Source organism: Talpa occidentalis, unplaced genomic scaffold (assembly GCF_014898055.3).
Source record: "Talpa occidentalis isolate TD23 unplaced genomic scaffold, MPIMG_talOcc4v2.1 talOcc4.9, whole genome shotgun sequence".
Taxonomy (NCBI): Eukaryota; Metazoa; Chordata; class Mammalia; order Eulipotyphla; family Talpidae; genus Talpa; species Talpa occidentalis.
This window is the reverse complement of record NW_023605305.1, coordinates 116,016,773-116,037,317: the sequence shown is the minus strand read 5'-3', so window position 1 is coordinate 116,037,317 and position 20,545 is coordinate 116,016,773. Positions and strand designations below refer to the sequence as shown.

The 20,545-nt window shown below is 63.0% G+C and overlaps 1 protein-coding gene across 3 annotated transcripts in view; it reads left to right on the top strand.

Annotated features, from left to right (window-relative positions):
* The window catches only part of LARP1 (La ribonucleoprotein 1, translational regulator), a 35,637-nt gene extending 16,750 nt beyond the window's left edge, over positions 1-18,887 (top strand). Inside the window, exons 2-19 of one of the 3 annotated variants that reach the window (XM_037498148.2) lie at positions 3,965-4,026; positions 4,263-4,328; positions 4,897-5,071; positions 5,671-5,799; positions 5,872-6,072; positions 6,177-6,339; positions 6,904-7,048; positions 9,010-9,184; positions 9,266-9,435; positions 10,902-11,294; positions 11,739-11,862; positions 11,948-12,153; positions 12,457-12,563; positions 13,222-13,373; positions 14,867-15,011; positions 16,427-16,536; positions 16,649-16,776; positions 17,700-18,887. In XM_037498148.2, the coding sequence (XP_037354045.1) occupies positions 3,965-4,026; positions 4,263-4,328; positions 4,897-5,071; positions 5,671-5,799; positions 5,872-6,072; positions 6,177-6,339; positions 6,904-7,048; positions 9,010-9,184; positions 9,266-9,435; positions 10,902-11,294; positions 11,739-11,862; positions 11,948-12,153; positions 12,457-12,563; positions 13,222-13,373; positions 14,867-15,011; positions 16,427-16,536; positions 16,649-16,776; positions 17,700-17,909 (2,861 nt within the window). In that variant the 3' untranslated portion in view covers positions 17,910-18,887. The remainder of the gene's footprint in view (positions 1-3,964; positions 4,027-4,262; positions 4,329-4,896; positions 5,072-5,670; positions 5,800-5,871; positions 6,073-6,176; positions 6,340-6,903; positions 7,049-9,009; positions 9,185-9,265; positions 9,436-10,901; positions 11,295-11,738; positions 11,863-11,947; positions 12,154-12,456; positions 12,564-13,221; positions 13,374-14,866; positions 15,012-16,426; positions 16,537-16,648; positions 16,777-17,699) is intronic. The other 2 variants (XM_037498149.2, XM_037498150.2) reach the window with 2 other exon arrangements.
* Positions 18,888-20,545: the final 1,658 nt, after the last annotated feature.

Sequence of the window (20,545 nt, the reverse complement as noted above, 5' to 3'; positions counted from 1 at the left end):
AAGCAGCTCTGTGTCCGAGACGCGTCTGGCGCCTGGTCGGTGCTCTGGGCACAGAGCTTGTGCCAGCCCGTTGCCTGCCTTGATGAGGATGGGGGTCGGAACCTCGCCTTCCCCCGCGCTCCTCACAGCCACTACTACTCCCTCGGTGGTGGAGCAGGTGCCCCCGGGGGGTGCTGGGCTGGGGCCTGGCTTCTGGAGCCTGTGGGGTCTCTGCCCCCAGGAGGGCTGGGGCTCTGTCTGTGGGCGCAGGAATTGGCACTGAAAAGCAAAGCCCCTTTCTCTGGTGTGAGACCCCAGCAGGGCGCCCCGGGTGCCTCTTGCCCTGGGCTGACTGCAGTGCCTGGTTCCCGCCACAGGGAGGTGAGCCCGGGAGGCAGCCCCCGGGGCAGGTGGGCAGCCCCTCGTCCTCACAGGTGACCTTGCTGCGAGGTAGCAGTACTTCTCAGTCACGGCGCACTGCCTGCCCGGATGCCAGCCTCCAGGAGGTGGTGCCAGTCTCCAAGTAAGCCTGTGGCTGACCTGGTCCACTGGCCTGAAGGCTCGTGTCTAGGCGCCCTCGCCGCCCGCCCTGGCCTCCGTGCTCTCTCCAGCCCACTTCCTGCCCGTGCTCTCCCCGGGCCCGCGCGTGCCTGTCGGTCCGTCCCTCCCCCCAGAAGCTTTCACTCTGTTCCCGTCGAGCCACACCTTGCTCCTTGGACCCCCTAGAGCTGCCTTCTGACCGTGTCAGCGGCCACCATCTTCCGCCCCTTCCTGCGGCGAGACAGGGAGACCACCTGGCCTTTCCCCGCGGTGCACCGGCTCAGCCCCGCGCTCTCCCTCTGGGGGCGTGGCCCGGGCTGCCTTGCCAGGGGGGCTGGATGGGCAGGTTTCCCTTCCTCCCACACCCTCCAGAGCAGCCAGCATGTGAGCTTTCCTTTGCTGGGCAATGCCCTGGAGCCAGCCTGGCTCTGAAGGGCAGTGTGAGTGCCCCCCTCCTGCGGGCACTGCCCGGAAGAAGAGGGGCCTGGTCTGTAGTGGAGCCCACGTGCCCTCGGGGTGTCTCCCGCACTCTGCCGCGTGCGTGCTGCCGGCTTGCTCGGTGGCTTCTCCGCCTCGGGACAGGGACGGCTGGGAGAGCAGCTTCCTGAGTCTGAGCTGAACCCTGCGCGCGCGTTGAGCACGTGCCGTGTGCCGGGTCCCGGCCGCCTTCCAGGTTCTCCTGTCTCGTGCATTACAGACGAGGGTCTGAGGTTCATAGGGGCTCCCCAAGCGTTGCAGGGACAGCCATTGGAGCTGTGCGCGTGGGCGGCCATCCTGCCTCTCCAGGCGTTTGAGTGGGGGGCTGCGTGGGTAACATGCGCTCGGCCGCTCCGCTTCCCAGGGGCCCTCTGCCCTGCCACCCCAGGACCCACCGCTCGCCCGCACCACCCAGCAACCTCCGTACCACCCCACTAGCGCCCCACCCCCACCAGTCTAAGTAATCTGGCATCCAAACGGTGGGTCTGCTGTGCAGACAGCTCCCAGCAGCGCGCTGGAGGGCCCAGCCTCCCGCGCGCACAGAGTGCGAAGCTTAGGTGTGGCTCGAGTGCGCCTTGCCCTCGCGCCACCAGGCTGGCTCTTGCCTAACCACAGGACAGAAGGTGCCCTTCTCAATACCCTGGAGTGCCTGGTTTGCCTCAGGGGTGGAGCAAGAGGCCACTGGCCTGCTGCCCTCCCCTCCAGTGAAGTACCCTTAGATGGCACAGAGGGGGTCTCCCTGCAATGGACAAATAGAGCCCCCAGGGAGCTGGAGGGAGCACTGGACAAGGGCATAGAGGCTCCCGGCTCCCGCCTGACTCCTGGCTGGAGAAGCCCTCTGTTCCCCATCTGCAAATAGGGGGTTTGATGCTGATCTTTTTCACCCCAACCAGCACCCCACAACTTTTTTAGGGCAGGTGCAGGACAGTGAGTCTAGTTTCCTTAGAAGGGGCTTGGGACGGTGACAGCCAATGCACCTAACCTGGCCAGGACGGGGCTTGGTTTTCACTGGGAGCCATTTTACACTCAGGCCTTGCTTGTTGCGCACCGGCTATGGGTGTGTGCACACACACCTTTGCCTGCCTGGTGAAGGTGGGCGGCCAGGAGGGGACTTATAAAGGGGTGAGCAGTTGAAGTCAGCTCTCCCTTTCCAGCCTCCTGCAGGTCCTGCCAAGTCCTGCCAGGTCCTGCCAGGTTCATGGGTGCCTTCCTGGGCTTCCCCAGGCCTGGAGGCTTCTCAGGTGGCAGGATTTTGCTTCCCAGCACAAGTTCTCTCCCCCAGGGGGCTTTCCTCTCTGGGACTTGTTCTTCCTGGGACAGAGCTGAGGGGGGCGCCGTGGATCCTATGGAGACCCAGACCCGGGGCCTGCTTTTCCAGCCAGTCTTCTGTGGCTCCGTCCTGCCACTTCCTATGGCTCGCTCGGGCCCTCGCAGGGGCAGACCAGCCCTTCTGTCCATCGGAGACTGAACTTGAGTGCCTGGCCAGGCCACGGTGATCTTGGGGAACAGGCTGTAAGCGGCGCAGCACAGCAGGTGTTCAGGGTTCTGGAAGAGTTTCTACAAATAGTGGCAATGACTTTTGAAAAGCTCCCTCACCTTTTCCAAGGACGTCTTCAGGGGCACCTGCCTGGGCCCCTGCCCCGTCGCCTCTTTCACCTTGCTGCTGTAGACTTGCAGGGTGGGGTCAGCCACCACCCCACACACACACACTGCTCAGCCCTGGGGACGGGGTACTGTGGGCTGGGCGCCATGGCCCCAGCTCTCAAGAGACACGTTGTGGGGGTCGTGAGGAGGCAGTGGCTCTAGTGGGGGCAGAGGCCGAGAATGCCGTGGCCTCACAGCCAGGCTCGAACTCTGCTCATTAAGAGAATGTGGGTTTGATCAAAGGGGGGAACATTCCTTTTGAGGCCACTGGCCAACAGTGGAGGCAGAGTGCAGGGAGAGGTGTGGGAGAGCAGGACCCGGGGGCACCTCCGCAGGTCTCTGGGAAGGAAGGTGCAGAAACCAGGCTCAGGCCTGCGCTGAGAAAGCAGGGGAGCTGAGCTCAGGCAGGCATGGGGGGCCTCCTCCCAGAACAGGGACAAAGCACACGGTTTCCTGCTTTAAAAGCCCGTGTCTGTCCCCAGTGAAAACTAGTGGAGAGTTCCAAACGCCGTCAGTCGCTGCAGGCACACTGGCCTGGTGACGGACGGCGGCCGCTCCCCTTCCGCCATGTCTGGAAGCAGAGGGTGTTTCGAGAGCGTGTGCATGCGGCTCTCACGGCAGAGTTGGTAAAAATATTCCTGTGTCGTCGTTGCTGCTCGTCCCTTACTGCGCCTGATTTGCGCATTGCACCTGCCTTGGGTACGCGCGCACGCAGGACCCGGGTGGGCACCCTGCTTGGCTTCGGGCACCTGGGGGCCCTGGGCTGGTGTCCTCAGAGCCGCACTGTGGCTGCCTGTTCGCTTTGGCCACCTTGTCCCGTGGGCTCAGCCCCCGGCGGTGGAACCATCGAGTCACATGGGGCTTGCGTTTTCCTGGGAAGCTGCAGAGGCAGAGGGGGTCTCCCCTGAGGGGCCAGTCCGTGTTGACCACAGGCGTTGAGGATAGTTCTGCCTTAGAAGATGCCCCCCGACTTTTCGTTTGCCTGCTTAGGGTTTTTATCTGGCCTTCACTGACTGTCCCAGGTCTCTTCACACACAACAGTTCAGGCAGCAGAGCCAGAGGGGTCTTTGTGACCCTCCCTACAGGCCTGAGCTATGGAGCCAGCTGGCGTGGCCTCAGTGTGCCCTGCACACCCCCTCCAGGACTCAGCCCTTTTCACGAGAGGGCGTGGGGCTGAGGGGAGCTGCCTGTCTCCATGCGCTCACTGTGCACGATTTCTTCAGAAAGGGGCCAGTGACTTGGTGTGGATGTTTGAACACTATCATTCTATCCGTCATGGTCCCTCCTGGCTCATCATCACCCCCTCTCCCTTCTTGTCCTACAGAACATTCTGCTCCTGCCAAGGTGGTGAGGGCAGCAGTCCCTAAACAGCGCAAAGGCAGCAAGGTAAGGAGTAGGGGTTGGCAACCCAAGGGGACTTCCTGGAGGTGGTGGCCTCTTTCCTGTTCCGGTGAGTGGCACTCAGGATCCTCTGAGTAGTTGGTCCCTTGGGAGCAGCAGCATGGATTGTCCTTGTGGTCAGAGGCTTTGGCCTCTGCTCTCCGGGTAGAGCTGTGTCCTGGGCAGGGGGCTGCGCAGCAGGGCAAGGGTCTCCCCAGGGCCTCACAGAACGTGCCTTGCAGGTTGGGGACTTTGGAGATGCAATCAACTGGCCCACACCTGGAGAGATAGCCCACAAGAGTGTGCAGGTGAGTTGGGGGGGCGGGTGCATGGTCAGCCGTGCGGCAGCATCGGCACAATTTGGGGGGACCCTGCTACCGCGGCTTCCTTCCCTCTGGCCTCACCACGACTCCAGGCTCACTCCTCTGCTGGACGAGGCCTGCACAGACCCCCAGTGGCCATGCGGCCTGGGAAGTCAGGCTTGTGGTACTGCTGTCACGACCTTGCCGGCCTGGGCCATCAGCGTGCTCGGCGGCCGCCTCCCACTCTCGAGGGCACATCCTCGGGAGGCACCTGTGGTGTGGCTCTCCTGAGCTCCCGAGGAGGGGGCGTCCCGGTCAGCCTTCCCCCGCAAGGCCTTTGTCTGGGCCGATGGCCTAGGGCCCTTGCTGGCTGTGGCCCCTGGCCTAAGTTCACAGCCAGGTTGGTGCGGACAGCCCAGGGGCCAGCATCTCCCGCTCGGCGGACCCCATGGCCGCAGCGGGCCCGTCACTCCTCCCCGCGGGGCCTCCCTTCCCAGCGGGCTCTTCGCCGGGCCAGCCGCTCTGTCCCGGCTCCCAGCGGCAGGGACTCCCCTTCCTGCCCTTCCCGCTGCAGCCCCAGCCCCATAAGCCTCAGCCGGCCCGGAAACTGCCCCCCAAAAAGGACATGAAGGAGCAGGAGAAAGGAGAAGGGGGCGAGAGCAAGGAGAGCCCGAAAGCCAAGTCGGACGAGTCTGGGGAGGAGAAGAACGGGGACGAGGACTGCCAGCGCGGGGGGCAGAAGAAGAAAGGTGGGTGTCTCGGGCCCAGGGCCGTCAGACCCCCGGGCTGAGTCACCGGAGGCCCCAGGGAGGCCCAGCGACCCGGGCCACGGGCCTTCATTTCCTGCTGTCATGGAGAAGCATTTGGGGAGCCTCCAGGCCCCAGCCCCGGGATGGGGTGTGCCCGTTCAGAGACGGGCAGCGGGGGTGCGGGCCCGGCCACTGTAGGCCCGAGTCTAGCCGCCTCGCGGCCGAAGTCCTGCTGCTGCGGCGTGTGCTGGCCGGGCCGGCAGTGCCAGCTCCTAGCACCTCTGTCTCCCTGTGGCGGAAGGCCCTGCCCTGCAGGGAGAGGGGAGGGCGGCCCCTGCCTTTTGGAGACGCCTCCTGGAGCTGGCCGCTTGGCTCAGCACACATCTGCAGGCAGCGGGGCATGTAGGCTTCCCGTGGTCGCTGCATCTGGCCCGAGGGTGCTGCTCTGACCCGGCGAGGGCCTGCACGGCACGCCCACGGCCTGCTTGTTTGAGACACGATGGAGGGGCCCCATGTCGCCACATTGAGAGCCGCAGCCAGGGCAGGGGCGGCTGGGAGAGCTCCCCTTGCGGCCCTCACGAGCCCCTGCTGTCCTTCAGGGAACAAACACAAGTGGGTTCCGCTGCAAATTGACATGAAGCCCGAAGTGCCCAGAGAGAAGCTGGCCTCGCGCCCTGCTCGCCCGCCGGAGCCTCGCCACGCCCCCGCCAGCCGCGGGGAGATGAAAGGTCTGCGGGGTCCGCTGGAGGGACTGGGCGTGGGGGCCCCCTCGGGCCTGACCCGATGCCCTCTCCCTGCAGGGGCTGAGCCTGCCGCCTATGTGCCCGTGGCCCCCCCCACCCCAGCCTGGCAACCAGAGACCAAAGCGGAGCCCGCCTGGCCCGACCAGGATGAGACGTCGAGTGTGAAGAGTGATGGGGCTGGTGGGGCGCGGGCTTCCTTCCGTGGCCGTGGACGGGGGCGCGGTCGCGGCCGGGGACGCGGCCGGGGTGGCGCTCGAAGTACGTGAGGCCCCTTTGGGCTCCGGGATGTCCGAGGGTGCGCGGCAGGGGCGGCGGGCGGGGCTCTCCTCGCCCTCACGGCCCTGTTCCCCCCCCCCCCGTAGCGCACTTTGACTACCAGTTCGGCTACCGCAAGTTCGACGGTGCAGAGGGTCCTCGCACCCCCAAATACATGAACAACATCACCTACTACTTCGACAACGTCAGCAGCACGGAGCTCTACAGCGTGGACCAGGAGCTGCTCAAGGACTACATCAAGCGCCAGATGTGAGTGGGGCGCCCCCGGCTGCGTGCGGAGGGGCTCGGCTCTTGGCTCTTCCTTTCAGCGCACTTTCCATCACGCGCCTGCCGAGGCGGCACCGCAGTTGCCCGGAGGTCAGACAGCACCACTGACAGAGGCGGGCGGTGTCTGCGCTCGCCTGTCGCCCGCAGGCGTCCGCCCAGCCCCTCCCGCCGGGGCCAGCGGTGCCCTGAGTCTGCCCGTCGGGTGGTGGCGGCTCACGGCCTGGGACCATGCTCTCCTGGAACTTGGCTCCTGGCCGCTTGAGACACAGCCCTCGGCGGGGCGGGGGAGGCGGGAGACCTCTCAGATGTGCCTTCTGTCAGCCCGGGGTGCGCAGGGAGAAGGGACTGGCCCTCTGGGTCTGGGTGTTTATGGAGCAGGAGGAGGTGGTGGCTGAGGAGGGTTGGCCCCAAGGCGGGTCGTGAGCAGAGCAGTTCTTTCTTTCGCCTTGAAGACTGTGTGCCCAGCAGGACTGGGACGTCGGGCTCCCTGGGACACTGTGTGGCCAAATGGGGAGCGCATGTGTAACTGTCTCTGCTCCCCGCCAGTGAGTACTACTTCAGTGTGGACAACCTGGAGCGAGACTTCTTCCTGCGACGGAAGATGGACACTGACGGCTTCCTCCCCATCACGCTCATCGCGTCCTTCCACCGAGTGCAGGCCCTGACCACTGACATCTCGCTCATCTTTGCAGTATGTCTCCCCGCCTGGGGCTGGGTGCCGGGGAAGGGCAGGCCCTTGCTTACGGAGCTGCCGTTCGGGCCAGGGCAGAACTCCCTGGAAGACGCCCCCCTTGCTCCCCAGCTTCCTCCTCCTCCTCCTCCTCCTCTTCTCTCTCGCCTTTGGAAATATTTCAGACTTTTATAAGAATAGAAAGGTCCGATGAACCCACCGCCGGCCTGGCGGTTGCCACCAACTCGGCCGGCCTTCCTCTGTCTCCGCTCCCAAAAGATTTGGGAGGCGCCCTCAGGCCACCTGACAGACAGTGCATCAGTGTTTCCGTTCCTCTCCCTGACAGACAGGACTTAACAGTTTCTTAATGTCATCAAATATTTAGTCGGTTGCGCATTCACCTCAGGAATTTATGAGCACGCAGAGCCCCGAGACCACGTAGCGTTCAGTGCATCTCCCCCCTGCTGTCTCTCCTGGCAGTCGTTACTTGAAAACACCAGGTAGTGTGTTCGGTAGGATTTCCTACAAGACACGGTGGTGTTGCGTCACCTGCACTTCCATAGTCCTGACCGTTCACAAGGCAGTGATGTGGATTCAGAGGTTTCCCTTCCTCGTCAAGAACCTTTACGGGTAGGGTAGGCTGTGGGCGGACGCATGTCTCTGCCATGGCCCGGTGTCCAGTGGCTGCAGTGGCTGCTGTAGGCTGCCTGGTGTTCATTAGGGACTGGAGAGTGGTGGCGTGCGCCGGGTCCTGCCCTCGGTCCTCGCGACAGCCGGGATGCTTCCTGAGGGGCAGCTTTGCCTCGGCAGCTACCCGTTACCAGGAGGTTTGGGGCGGGCGGGCAGGTAAGGGCAGTCTGCCCTCGGGCACGAGTTTTCAGAGCTGAGTTGACCCCTAAAAGCATTCAAAGGTCACCAATGAGTTTTGGGGGTTTTTTTGTTTTTTGTTTTTTGTTTTTTAAGTATAATTTGGTGCCTTTACAGACTTCACAACTCAAACCCATTGCAGTTAACACACTGAGCCATGCCCATCTGGAATTTGCCATTTTGTCGAGGACTTCTAACCCCTGTTTCAAACAGATGGTATTTATGGCATTCAGATTCCACAAAGCCACTTTACAGGGGGTGCTTGTTACTACCTGGCTGATCATTGTTTCTAGAAGTTCCTTCTCATTAATAAAACACATTATGACCCTATAGTGATATTTTCTGTTCAAGTTCAGGACTATGGGGTCTTCACTTAATAACTAAGGATCTTCTGTACCTAACTCTCCTTTTCTGCCAAAAATTGTGATCTGTATTGACGTCAACGTAATTATACATTTGCCTACTCCACGGCTGACAGGCGTGGTTCTGACAGTGCTTCCACGAGCACGCGGAAAGTATTTATGATTCCGAAGTCACGGGGCATTCATGGAGGTCTGGCTTAAAATGCCCTCCCCTCTCAGTGTCTCCCTTTCTTCCCCCGAAGACACCATTTGTGAATCAGTCCCCCCATTACGAGTCAGTCGGCGCCACTGTGCTGGCAGCCTGCCCCTTAGAAGGCGCTGCCATCACGGTTTCTGCCTTTGGTTTCTGCTCCACTGTGTGAAACACTGCAGGGGAGACGCAGTGGCCACTTTTCCTTCCTTCTCGCCTTTCTGCAAGTGTCTTAGCGGAGGTCTCTGCCAGTGTGGACTGGCCGCACGCCGGCTGAGGGCCATCAGCCTGCCAGCAAGTGTCCCCACCCCATCAGCCATAAGAGACTTGTCTTCTTTCCACCTGTCCCCATTGCAGTTTACCTGGGGTCCTGAGGTGGTCTGTGATGCTTGGGTTTCCCTTACACACTCAAATGCCAGTGAACGCTCAGGCTGCGGCCCTGCGGCTGGGGCATCCCCCTCGTCTGGGGGCGCTGTTCTTGGGTCCGGGCGGGCGGCACTGGGTCTGCTGACGGTGGGGGTTCAGGCTCACACGCCACCCCACATGCCTCCCCCTCCGCTCAGGCCCTGAAGGACAGCAAGGTGGTGGAGATGGTTGATGAGAAGGTCCGCCGGAGGGAGGAGCCTGAGAAATGGCCTCTTCCTGGCCCCCCAATAGTGGACTATTCCCAGACCGACTTCTCCCAGCTTCTCAACTGCCCAGAGTTTGTGCCCCGCCAGCACTACCAGAAGGAAACAGGTGGGTCCCTGGCATTTGTGATTCTGCCGGCGCTGGCTGGGAAGCGCCTAGAGGGTGACATCTCGCCTTCCCACCCTTCAGAGTCCGCGCCGGGCTCGCCCCGTGCAGTCACCCCCGTGCCAACCAAGACAGAGGAGGTCAGTAACCTGAAGACGCTGCCCAAGGGCTTGTCTGCCAGCCTGCCCGACCTGGACTCGGAGAACTGGATCGAAGTGAAGAAGAGGCCTCGGCCCTCCCCGGCACGACCCAAGGTGGGTGGGCCCCCGGGGCCTGGACTAGGGGCAGGCCCAGTAGCATGGCGGCTGCGTGGCTCAGGGTCATCCCGCTGCTGAGGTCACCGGAGGTGCAGGAGAGCCAGTGAGCCTGTTCCATCCCTGGGAACCACCCTCGGGCCCAGCAGCCACTGGTTCCTAGCTGCCTTCTTGGAAGGGCTGCAGACTGGCTGCGATGTCCCAGCCTTCTCCGTGCTGGGCTGTTCTTTTTGCCCTGTCTGAACCCCTGGGGCTACATTGTAAGTGCCTTTCTCTTGAATTTCCCCGTATTGCCCTGGGCGAGCCCAAGGCTCTCAGAAGAGGGAGCAGGCGTGTGGTCATCTCCAGGCATGGGCCTCTCCCTCTTCAGAGGAAGAGTCAGACTGTCCGTGACATAACAGGCAGTCCTGGGTCTGACCTGGAACACCGTGCAAAGCGAGCTCGTGATCAGGTGTCTACTGGCCCCTCTCCAGCCCCTCTGGGAGAGACCTGTGGTCTGCAGCTTGTGAGCAGGCTCAGATGACCTTGGGCCCTGGGGTTTGTGGAATTGCAGGCTCTCTTCCCCACCCTTCCTGCGGGGGCTTCCCGCTCCAAAATTTCCCTCCCTCTGGCCACAGTCCTTGAAAAAGCTGGTCAGGCTGGAGTCGTGGGGAGACGTGTTAAATGGAGCGCATGCCGTGTAGGCCCCAGACTTCAGGGGCTGGAAAGGCAGGGCCAGGCTTCACGACCCTGCACCACTGGCCCCTCGTGCTCGTAATGAATGTAGGTTTAGGTGTGTGGGCAGCTCTTTGTCCAGCAGAGGATTGTTGAGATTTTTCCCTTCCCATCACAGATAAATTCAGCCTGTCCACACTAATGTCCTTTTCTTTTTGTTTTCTTTTTGCTGATAGCATCGTTTTCGCTTGCTGGGGTACATGCTGCTATTTGCGCACCTCTAACTATCACCACCTCCAGGCAACCCTCCATTCCCCATGCTTCTGCCCCACTGGTTAGTGGGTCGACTTTCTCCCCACTAAACTGAGCTCCTTAAGGTCAGGGACCCTGTCTTGTTCCTTAGTCTGCTGCTAGACCCTTCACACCCTAGTCAGCGGGTGCTTGCTCTTCATCAGTCAGCAGAGCAGCTGCCATCACCAGGCCCCAGGCTGGGTCCTGAGGACGCGCTGGAAAGCGGGCAGCGGTGGTCCTTGTCTCGTGAAGCCCCAGCTGCTGGGGCATGGTTGGGTAGGCGAGAAAGGATGGCCGCCCAGGGGCCGAGCGGGCACCCACAGCCGGTGCTATATGAAGGGCAGAAGGTGGAGGCCTTGGTGTGAGCTGTGAGTGGGGGTGCCTGGAGTCCCCGGCGAGGTGCCCTGGGTCATGACTCCCACTCCAGGTCTGACACTGGGCCTCGCTGGCGCTCGCAGGGCCTCAGGGACAGCTACGTGGACCCCAGGTCATCCCTCTGCCCTGGCCTGTCTCCATTCTAGAAGTCCGAGGAGCCCAGGCTGCTCCACCCCACCTCCCTGCCTCCGCAGCCGCCCTCTCAGCCGCCACCATCCAGGGAGCAGGAGGAGCAGGAGGAGCTGGATTTCCTGTTTGACGAGGAGATGGAGCAGATGGACGGACGGAAGAACACCTTCACCGCCTGGTCCGACGAGGACTCTGACTATGAGATCGATGACCGGGACGTGAACAAGATCCTCATCGTCACCCAGACGCCACCATACATGCGCCGGCACCCGGGAGGGGACCGCACAGGAAACCACACCTCTCGAGCCAAGATGAGCGCCGAGCTGGCCAAGGTCATTAACGATGGGCTCTTCTACTACGAGCAGGACCTGTGGACTGAGAAGTTCGAGCCCGAGTATTCCCAGATCAAGGTGAGGCGCGGCAGAGGGTGGGGAGCGGGGCCGGTGACGGCAGGCAGAGGGGGCTGAGCCTGGAGCCTCACGTGTGGATAGGAGTGGTGTTGACACGATGCGGGCCTCCGGGGGCGCGAGTGCGCGGGGAGCTGTGCCGTGTGCAGGGGGCTGGTGGCGCCGGGGTGAAGATTAGACGGCCCTCAAGGAGCCAGGCCGCAGACAACGGTGGCGATAAGGGCAAGGCCGCATGTGGAGATGTGCAGGAGGCCTGCAGTGAGCTCTTGGGTGCTGCAGAGCGGGTCGGGCACGAGCTCGCTCCCCTGGGCTGCGCGCTCTGCCCAGTCACTGGGTGTGGCTGAGGGCAGAGCGCCGGGCCCGCCCTCCCACTGTCTGCACAGCTCCATCCCCAAGCAGGCTGGGGTGGTCCTGCCAACTCCTCGTCCCACCCTCCGTCCTCTGCAGCAAGAAGTCGAGAACTTCAAGAAAGTCAACATGATCAGCCGGGAGCAGTTCGACACACTAACCCCTGAGCCCCCTGTGGACCCCAACCAGGAGGTGCCCCCTGGGCCACCTCGCTTCCAGCAAGGTGAAGGGGCTGACACGTGGGACCTGCCAGGGGGTGCTGGGGCCTGCAGGGGGCTGCCCGGTTGCTGACCACCTGGCCTCTGCAGTTCCCACAGACGCCCTGGCCAACAAATTGTTTGGTGCCCCAGAGCCCTCCACCATCGCCCGCTCTCTCCCCACCACTGTCCCAGAGTCGCCAAACTACCGCAATGCCCGCACCCCTCGCACCCCCCGGACACCACAGCTCAAAGACTCAAGCCAGACCTCACGGTTTTACCCCGTGGTGAAGGAGGGACGGACACTGGACGCCAAGGTGAGTCACTCCTGCGGCACCAAGCGTGCGTGCAGGCTAGGCTGGAGGTGGACGGGCGGCGTGCAGCTGTGCCAAGGCCTTGAGGGGCGTAGGGTCCTGGGTGGGTCGGGCTGTCCTGCACCCGGCGTGCGTGCAGTGAGGTGGGCCTGCCGGGGCTTGGTTCGCGGCTGCGCGCACGTGTGAGCAGCCAGGAATGACTTCGCAGACCAGGTCGTGCACACAAGGGGGCGCTAGTCCTGTAGGGCTTGGCTGCCAGGCCTGTGCAAGTGCGATAAAGAACAAATCCTGGACTGACCCTTGCAGATGCCTCGGAAAAGAAAGACAAGACACAGTTCCAACCCCCCCCTGGAGAGCCATGTGGGCTGGGTGATGGACTCCCGCGAGCACAGGCCCCGGACGGCCTCCATCAGGTGCCGGCCACAGCGGGTGCTGGGGCGTGCGGGCCCACAGGAGGGTTGAGGAGGGGGATCTCCTGGGTCGTTAAAGGAAAGGGACGCACGTGTGAACGCCAGGAGTGAGGGGGGTCCAGAAACCCCAGGCCCGGGGAGAGGGCGGCTTCTCTCGGTGGTGTGGCTGGCTGCGCCCGTCTCAGACAGCCTGGCCAGAGTGAGGTTCCAGGCCCCAACCCATCTATTGCCCCAGCTTCTGACAGGGGGGCCCAAATTCCTTTTCATTTATCTCTGTCAAATGGCCCCAGATCCTCTGATTAGGCAAGGTAGGGAGCCTCTGACTTAAGCCCTCCACTCTCTGCAGAAGTCACAGACAGAAGGGGCGTGCTTTGAGGGAAAATAGAGGTGGATTAAACCCTAATAGCTCATCAAGGGAAGCTCACTCGCTAACTCAGGGGATTGTAGGGGTTCTACGCCCGGGGCTGGGTCTCCTGCAACTCCAGAGCCTCTGAGCCTTGGCTCCTCCGTGAGATGCTGCAAAGGTTGGCACGGGAGTGGCGGGCAGCAGGAAGCTCACACGTCGGTGCCCACAAGCGCCTGGGTTCCGGCTGGCACGGGGCTGCTCACACCACACACTGCTCTGGGAAGCCCGGTGACGGCGTCTCCCCTGGTCTCGCAGCTCCAGCCCCTCGGAGGGGACACCAGCGGTTGGCAGCTATGGCTGTACCCCCCAGTCCCTGCCCAAGTTCCAGCACCCCTCCCACGAGCTGCTCAAGGAAAATGGCTTCACGCAGCACGTCTACCATAAGTACCGTCGGCGCTGCCTTAACGGTGAGGAGCGGCGGGCGGGCCAGGGCCCGTGGGGTGCAGGAGGCTCGGAGACTGCTTCTTGAACATTCCTCTTCCTCCGTCGATAAAAGTGTTGTCCTATTCTTGCAAGGCAGCTGGCTCAGCCATTGGCCTGTGTGGTCTCTGTCACTACTGGGTGTCACTACTGGGTTCTCCCAGACCGGGGCCTGCTCGGCCTGCAGCCTGGTGTTGTGCAGCCCTGGAGCGCAGAAGTCTTCGTGTTCTTAAGGAGCCATGGGGGGCTGGGGGAGAGGAGTGTGGCCTGCAGAGCTGAGGCGCTCCACGCCGCCCTTTGCAGACCCTCCTCCGGAAGGTTGGCGTGGACGGAGCCCTTCTCAGGTGGCTCTCACGGGTTTCCTTTTTATCACAAAATACGGGACCTTTTAGCTGTGGGCTTTTCCAGCAGCGGGTCATGGCCGCTCTGGTGTAGCGGCGGCATGATCGCAGCCAGTGACTCCACGCGGGCCGGGAGAGGGCACAGAGGTGCTCGGTGTGTTCTCCGCGGGCCATGCGTCCGCCCCCAGAGTCCCCCGTGCAGGTGTTTATTACTGAAAAAGGCCCTGCGCCCCTTCCAGCCCCACCTCACCTCCGCCTCTTCCCCCTGGGCCTTAGCTGGACCTTGGGCCCAGGCAGCCGCTCCTCCCTCGCTCACCGTGGGCGTGACTGTTGGCTCTCGGCCTCCTCCCTCTTGGTGCCGAGCAGCCTCCCACCGTGGCAAGCTGTGCCCCTCTCTGCGGGGTGGAGGGGCCGGTGGCGGGAGTGCCGGCCCGGCTCTGGGAGCAGGGTGCCCCAGCGCTCGCGCGTGATGTGCAGTGGGCGACCTCCTTGGGGTCTCGATTTGCATTCCCGGTTTCTGCTGGTCTGAGCCGCCTCTCGTGACCGTGACCGTGAGCCGGCCATGTGCCGTCTTTGGAGAAGAGCCTGTTTCTCTGGTTTCGGCCCTTCGCCTGTTTGTTTGCCCGGGCTCGCCTGTGCTGTCGCGCGCTCCGCGTCCTCACGACACGGGCCCCTCGCCTCCCGCGCACACGCACCGTTTACAGACGTGCCGGTGCTGGGGGTTGTCTTGTCTCCTGCTCACAAGGCCCTTGGACACACCAAAGCTTTTCGCTTCCAGTGGCGTCCGCTGTGTCTCGCCGCTGCGCTGCCTGGTGGTGTGTGGGGCCGCGGTGTTCCTGGGGTGGTTCCTGAGGGGCGGCGGGTCGCGAGCGGGAGGACACTGACGCGCTGCACCCGCGGGTCGTGCTTCTTGCTCTGACTGCCCTCGGGTGCCCCGTGCGGGGTAACGGGGTGGCCCACGTCCTTGGCTGACGCACCGGCTCCTTGGCAGCACAGGCCCTCGGTGCATGCGCTCGGGAAACGCCCCTGGGAGAGAGCAGGGTCCTCGGTGCCGGAGCCGGGCACGGGATCCCGTTGGGCCCCAGATCCCGTTGTCCCCAAAGAATGGGCCCTGAGGGGTGTCTCTCTCCTCCCCACAGAGCGGAAACGCTTGGGCATTGGCCAGTCTCAGGAGATGAACACTCTCTTCCGCTTCTGGTCCTTCTTCCTCCGAGATCACTTCAACAAGAAGATGTATGAGGAGTTCAAGCAGCTGGCCCTGGAGGACGCCAAAGAAGGCTACCGGTGAGGGCCCTGGCGCTGCCGGCCTGCGCCCTCCGCCCGCGCGTCTGCTTCGGTCTGCCGAAGAGCCGTGTTGTGCTTGCAGTGGTGTGTTCACGCGTCTCCAAGCCCAGAGAGGCCAGGGCTGTGCGGCCGAGAAGTCCCCTCACGCCATGGGGTCCTTCCCATGGTGCTGGGGCCGCTAGACTCTGTGGGTCTTCTCTAGAAGCCCGTTGCACGCGTGAGCTAGCGCACCTGTGTCACTTCCACACCCACTGGCTACCCAGAGGCGGCTGCCTCTGCTCGCCGTGAGCAGCCCCACGCGAGGTCTCGGTTGCCCCCCCCCCCCCCCACTTGCTCTGAAAATACCGCACACGACCGGTAGCGTTCTTGCGTCTGTTCCGCTTCCTTGTCGCGGCCGCCCGCCTCCTGTGTGACTGATGGGGTTAAACCACCACAGCCCTAGCGAAGCGGGGAGGCAGAGCGTTCTCGGCTGTGTGGTTCCAGTTGCCTGTGGGGGCTGCGGTCTGCTCTGCCGCCCCTTGCTTCACTGCTCAGTGCTGTCGACCCATGGGTGGCTGACGCCCCGTGTGGGGGCGCCGTCACGTACTCCACCGTCTTCCGTGAGAGGCGCTGCGTTGCTTTCAGGAACTTGCTAGAGAAAATTTTAGAGTCCCCCAGGTCAGGCGTGCCCGTGCGCGGTGGGGAGGGGCGGGGACGTGCAAGAAGCTGGGAGGGCGTCCAGGCTCGGGACGAGCCGAGAACTCCAGGCACCCTGGAGAGGCTGTTGCGCCTCCTTTATGACCAAGAAGCATCTTCCACGTTTAGATACTTGTCTTCCTATAGAAGTTACTTTGCTTTTCGTTGTAAGTGGAGAAAATACAGAAAGTTACCTTTCTGTATTACCTCCCAATCTGAAGGGCTGCCCGAGAGCGCGCCCGTGTGGGCAGAGGCTGGTGTCTGCTGGGACGGCCTGTGCCGGTGCCCGCAGCCTGCTGTCGCCATGCGCGTCTGCCGTGGCTTTGCTTGACCGCTTTTCTCAGACCTTCACATTTTCTTACTAACGCTCCTCTGCCGTTTGGCTCTTTTGTAAAACCCTGGTCTGCGTCAGGGTGGTGCCCTTGGCCTGTGCTTCTGGAAGGGAGACTCCAAGTCCAAGACACGAGCAGACCTGCTGGCGGGTGTCTCGGTGCCCTCGGGAGAGCTGCCAGGGGCTGGTGGGCTTTTTCTGCCGAGGGACAGACGGTACATCTCGGGCTCTGTGGGGCTGAAGTCTCCTGTGACCAGGGACCAGCCGGCTGGCCCTTGGCAAACGAGACACCCCCACAGGCTGCCGAGGCGGCCCAGCCAGAGCCCCTGGGGACACGTGGCCTCAGCCCTAGTGTCGGGGCTGCTGTGCAGCTCGCCAGGCCCCGCTCACCTGCCTCATGTCCCCCCAGGTACGGCCTGGAGTGCCTTTTTCGATACTACAGCTACGGCCTGGAGAAGAAGTTCCGGCTGGACATATTCAAGGACTTTCAGGAGGAGACGGTGAAGGACTATGAAGCTGGTGAGCAGAGCTGGCACTCGGGGGGCCTGGCGTGGCGAGCTGGGCCTCGGCCCCGGGGGCAGTTCCACGGGAGGCTGCGTGTCACCTGCCGCCCTCCCTTTTCTCCCCACAGGCCAGCTCTACGGGCTAGAGAAGTTCTGGGCCTTCTTGAAATACTCCAAAGCCAAAAATTTGGACATTGACCCCAAACTTCAAGAATACCTCGGCAAATTCCGACGTCTCGAAGACTTCCGAGTGGACGTGAGTGGAAGTCTCTGTCCTTTTCCCCGGGTTGTCCTGGAGCAAATGCTGGACCAGAGACGGGCACGCCTGGGTGCGGGGCCAGGGCCCAGTCCCTGGCACGCTTGGTTGTGACCCTTCGCTGCTGTGTCCTGACCTGGCCAGCGTGTTGACTAGGATGGGCACCTCTTCTGGGAGAGGCCAGTTCCAACCCAGAGGCCTGTAAGCTGGTGTCTTGGCACCTGACAGTAACACCCAGCAGCGACTCTGGCTCACTGCCCCAGGCATGCCGGGCCGTGGGGCGATGGCAGCAGAGGCGGTGCTGGTCCTGCACAGCCCAGTCGCCCCATTGGCTCCGGTGCTGGCGTCTCACAGCAGCCTCCTCGTTGTACCCTCAGAAGGCAGGGGGTGGACAGGGCTGTTTGCACGGCATCACTGCCCACCACGGCTGCCCTGTGCCACTCCAGCCTGCCAGCAGAAGCTGGGTTGACTCCACCACCTTTGGATGCTGCCCTGGGGGCGGTTCTGTGCGTGCATGGGGGCCTGTGGGGAAGGGGCTCTGCCTTGACTGCCGGGGAGAAGGCAGCTGTCCTCGAGGTGCTGGGAGCCAGGCTGCAGCAGCGCAGGGTCACTCAGCGCTGTCCAGCTCAGGGCCTACAGGGCTGAGTCCATCCCAGGGAAGGCCTTTGTGCCAAATGCAGGCCGCACACCACCTGGTATCCCCTGAGAAGCGCACACCCCCCCAGTCCCGTGGGGAGCAGGGGCTTGCAGGGGTTAGGGCTTGACAGGCCTGAGCAGACAGTCTGTGCCCCGTTGTCCTCACCTGTCAAGTGGGTGAGGGGTCTGCATCCGCACGAGGTGGGGCCTGCGGGGGCGGGGCGCGTGAACAAGCAGGACGTGGGGTGGGGAGTGCTCCTTACACCCTGTGTCCTCCTCTGTTGCAGCCCCCCATGGGTGAAGAAGGCAACCACAAGCGACACCCCGTGGCAGCAGGAGGTAGTGGCGGAGAGGGCCGAAAGCGGTGCCCCTCCCAGTCTTCTAGCCGGCCCGCCACCGTGGTCAGCCAGCCCCCCACGCCACCCGCCGGCCCGCCTGTCCGGGAAGATGCCAAATGGACAAGCCAGCACTCAGACACACAGACTTCGGGAAAGTGAAAAGCCCCTTAACCCGGGTCTTGGGGTGGGGGGAAGGGAGGGGGTGGGCAAGCGTCCGTGGGGGTGCCCGGCCCCAGGAGAGGGAGCAGATGAGGGCCGGCCTGGGGTCGTCAGGGAGGACCTTTGTGCTGAGTAGTGTGTGTGCACCGGCTGGGCTGCCAGAGGCCCCTGAGCAGGAGCGCCCGCCCCTCCTCTCCCTGACTCCTCCCACCCGGCCATCTTCTAAGGGGGAGGGGAAGAAGGGAGGTTTTTTATATATATATATACATATATATATATCAAGTTTTAAATTATTGATAGTATGTCTGGATTACCAAAATCACTCTGCAGCCCTGCCCGCCGCCGGCAGGCCGCCCCGGTCCCCACCCGTGGCCTCCTGCTCTCCCTCCAGCCAACTATGCAGCCCACAGAAGGCCCCGGGGTCCCATGGCCGCGCCCCCAGGCCCCAGGAACACCGGCCCCCGGCCTCGGGGCTTGCCATCACCACGTCCGCCCCCTGCTGTCCCCACTGCGCCCTTCTGCCATCTGGGAGAAGGAAACCAAAGGATCTGAAAGGGGCTGGGGTCGCTTCCGCCTCGGCCCACTCCCCTCCCCGTGCCCCTGCGCCCACGCCCAGAGACGCTGCTCATCCCAGAAGACTATTGAGAGATGATTTATTTTATTTTTCTCTGATCTTTCCGTCCTTGAAAAAAAATGGAAAAACAAGCAAACAAAAAAAGGACAAAATCAACCAAAAAAAAGACCAAAAAAAAAAAATCAGAAGACCACCCCCCCCCCCAACTCACAGGAAGTGATGTCGTTCCCTGCCCTTGGGGTTTTTTTGTTTTGTTCTTGAAAATAATATTTTTTTAAAAGTTGCCTTATTGTGGAGCGGGAATCTGAAACGCCCAAATGCCTGTTCTCCTCGCCGGAGTCACCTCACAGAGCGCCCACCGCTCTGGACACGGATCCCGGATCCCGTGGGGCCGGCCTCCTCCTCCACGAGCGCGTGGACAGCGCCCCCCGCTGGAGGCGGGCCCGCGCCTCGACGCCCCGCTGTGGCCCCGGGGAGGACGAGCCTGGCTCGCGCCTTCGCGTCCTCTCTGTGCTCCGTCACCTCGCGCCGGCCCGGTCCTGCCGCGACCCTTCCTCCTGCCCTGGGAGCCCCAAGGCCGCGTTGCTTCAGACTGTCAGAACGCGTCGGCCTGTCCCAGCTGGACCGTGCCCTCCTCGGGCGGAGTGAACCCCTGGCCGCAGAGCCGTGGAAATGTTGCTCCAGGAGCGCTGTCCCCTGGGAACCGGCGCCATTCTCCCGGAGGGCGACTGGGGGGGCCTCCCTCTGCACACCATCTCTGCTCACCCACCCCTGCCTGGGAGCAAGGGCTGAGGGGCGTGGGCGCCGGGACCTGCCCGCCGCAGCCGCAGCAGGAAGGTATATGTGGACATAGAGTGTACCTGCTTCCTCTCCGGCCCGACGCTCAGCTGGGCTGTGAGCGACGCCGACGTGGCTGGAGGCTGCTGGCCTCCCAGGCCAGGGCGGTGACAGACTGGGCTGTGTCGGGTGCACATGGCGAGTGTCCACCCGGGGGCTTTGGGCTGTGTCACCTGCTTCCTCTGCTGGGCCAAAGACCCCGGGGAGACGGGCTCCCGCGGCAGGGCACCCCGCGTTCCCCAGCTCCTTGTGGCTCCGGCTGGCACCTCGCCTTGTCCGCTGCCTCCTGTGCTCAGGGTGCAGGACGCCCCTCGGCTCTCCGCGCACCGGTGTCCGGGACCCACGATGAGTGTCCGCTCTGCCCTGCCAGGGGCCTGAGCCTCTCGAGCGTCTGCTGTCTCCTGCGTCACGCCAGGCCCTGGACCGACCCCTCCCCGCACCCCACCCCCTCCTCTGTCGGGTGGCTCAGCCCTGTACTGTATCAGCACCGCAGAAACCTCAGCGTGGGGCTCCGCTGGGCTCGGCACGGCAGGCGGGGCGTGTGGGGAAGGCAGGCTGTTACCCAGAGTTTGCTCCAGGCCGGGGGCTCCATCCTCCCCCAGATTCTTCCCACAGACACCCTAGAAAGAGGAGGCCCTTTGGGGTGGGGAGGCGAGGACTTCATCTCAACATAGGTGGGGGGTGGGGGGGGCTTTTTTCTTTCTTTTTTTGTAACATGTTAGGAGTTGATGTTGCAAAGAGTAGTTTACATCTTCACTTTCTGAAGACACTTGAATTTAGGACCGATGTATCTGTGACGAGCATGCCAGGAGGGCCGGCCCGGCGCTGCCACTCCCACCCCCTCGGGGCGAGATCTGAAACACAAAGCAGCGGCCTGCCCCTCTGCTCCTGCCATCGGGGCCGGCCCACCCCGCCTGGACCCTGGGTTCAGATCAGGGGTGCTGAGCCCCCATGTCCAAGTTGTTACGTTTTGTTTTGTTCCATTGTAGCTCTTTTTTCCCTTTCCTGATTGATTTTGCAAAAGAAAGCTGCTCTGAAGGCCCTGGACATGGGGGGCGGGGCGCGGGGGCCAGCTGGGGAGAGGGGTGTCTGCCAAAGGCCTGGTAGAGCGGTCTGGATCATCTGGTGCCCTCCGAGTGGGACCCCGGTTATCTGCTGCGTGGGGTCCCAGGACCCGCCCACCCCCCTCCGCCTCGGGGATGGTGCAGGCAGAGGAGACCAAAAC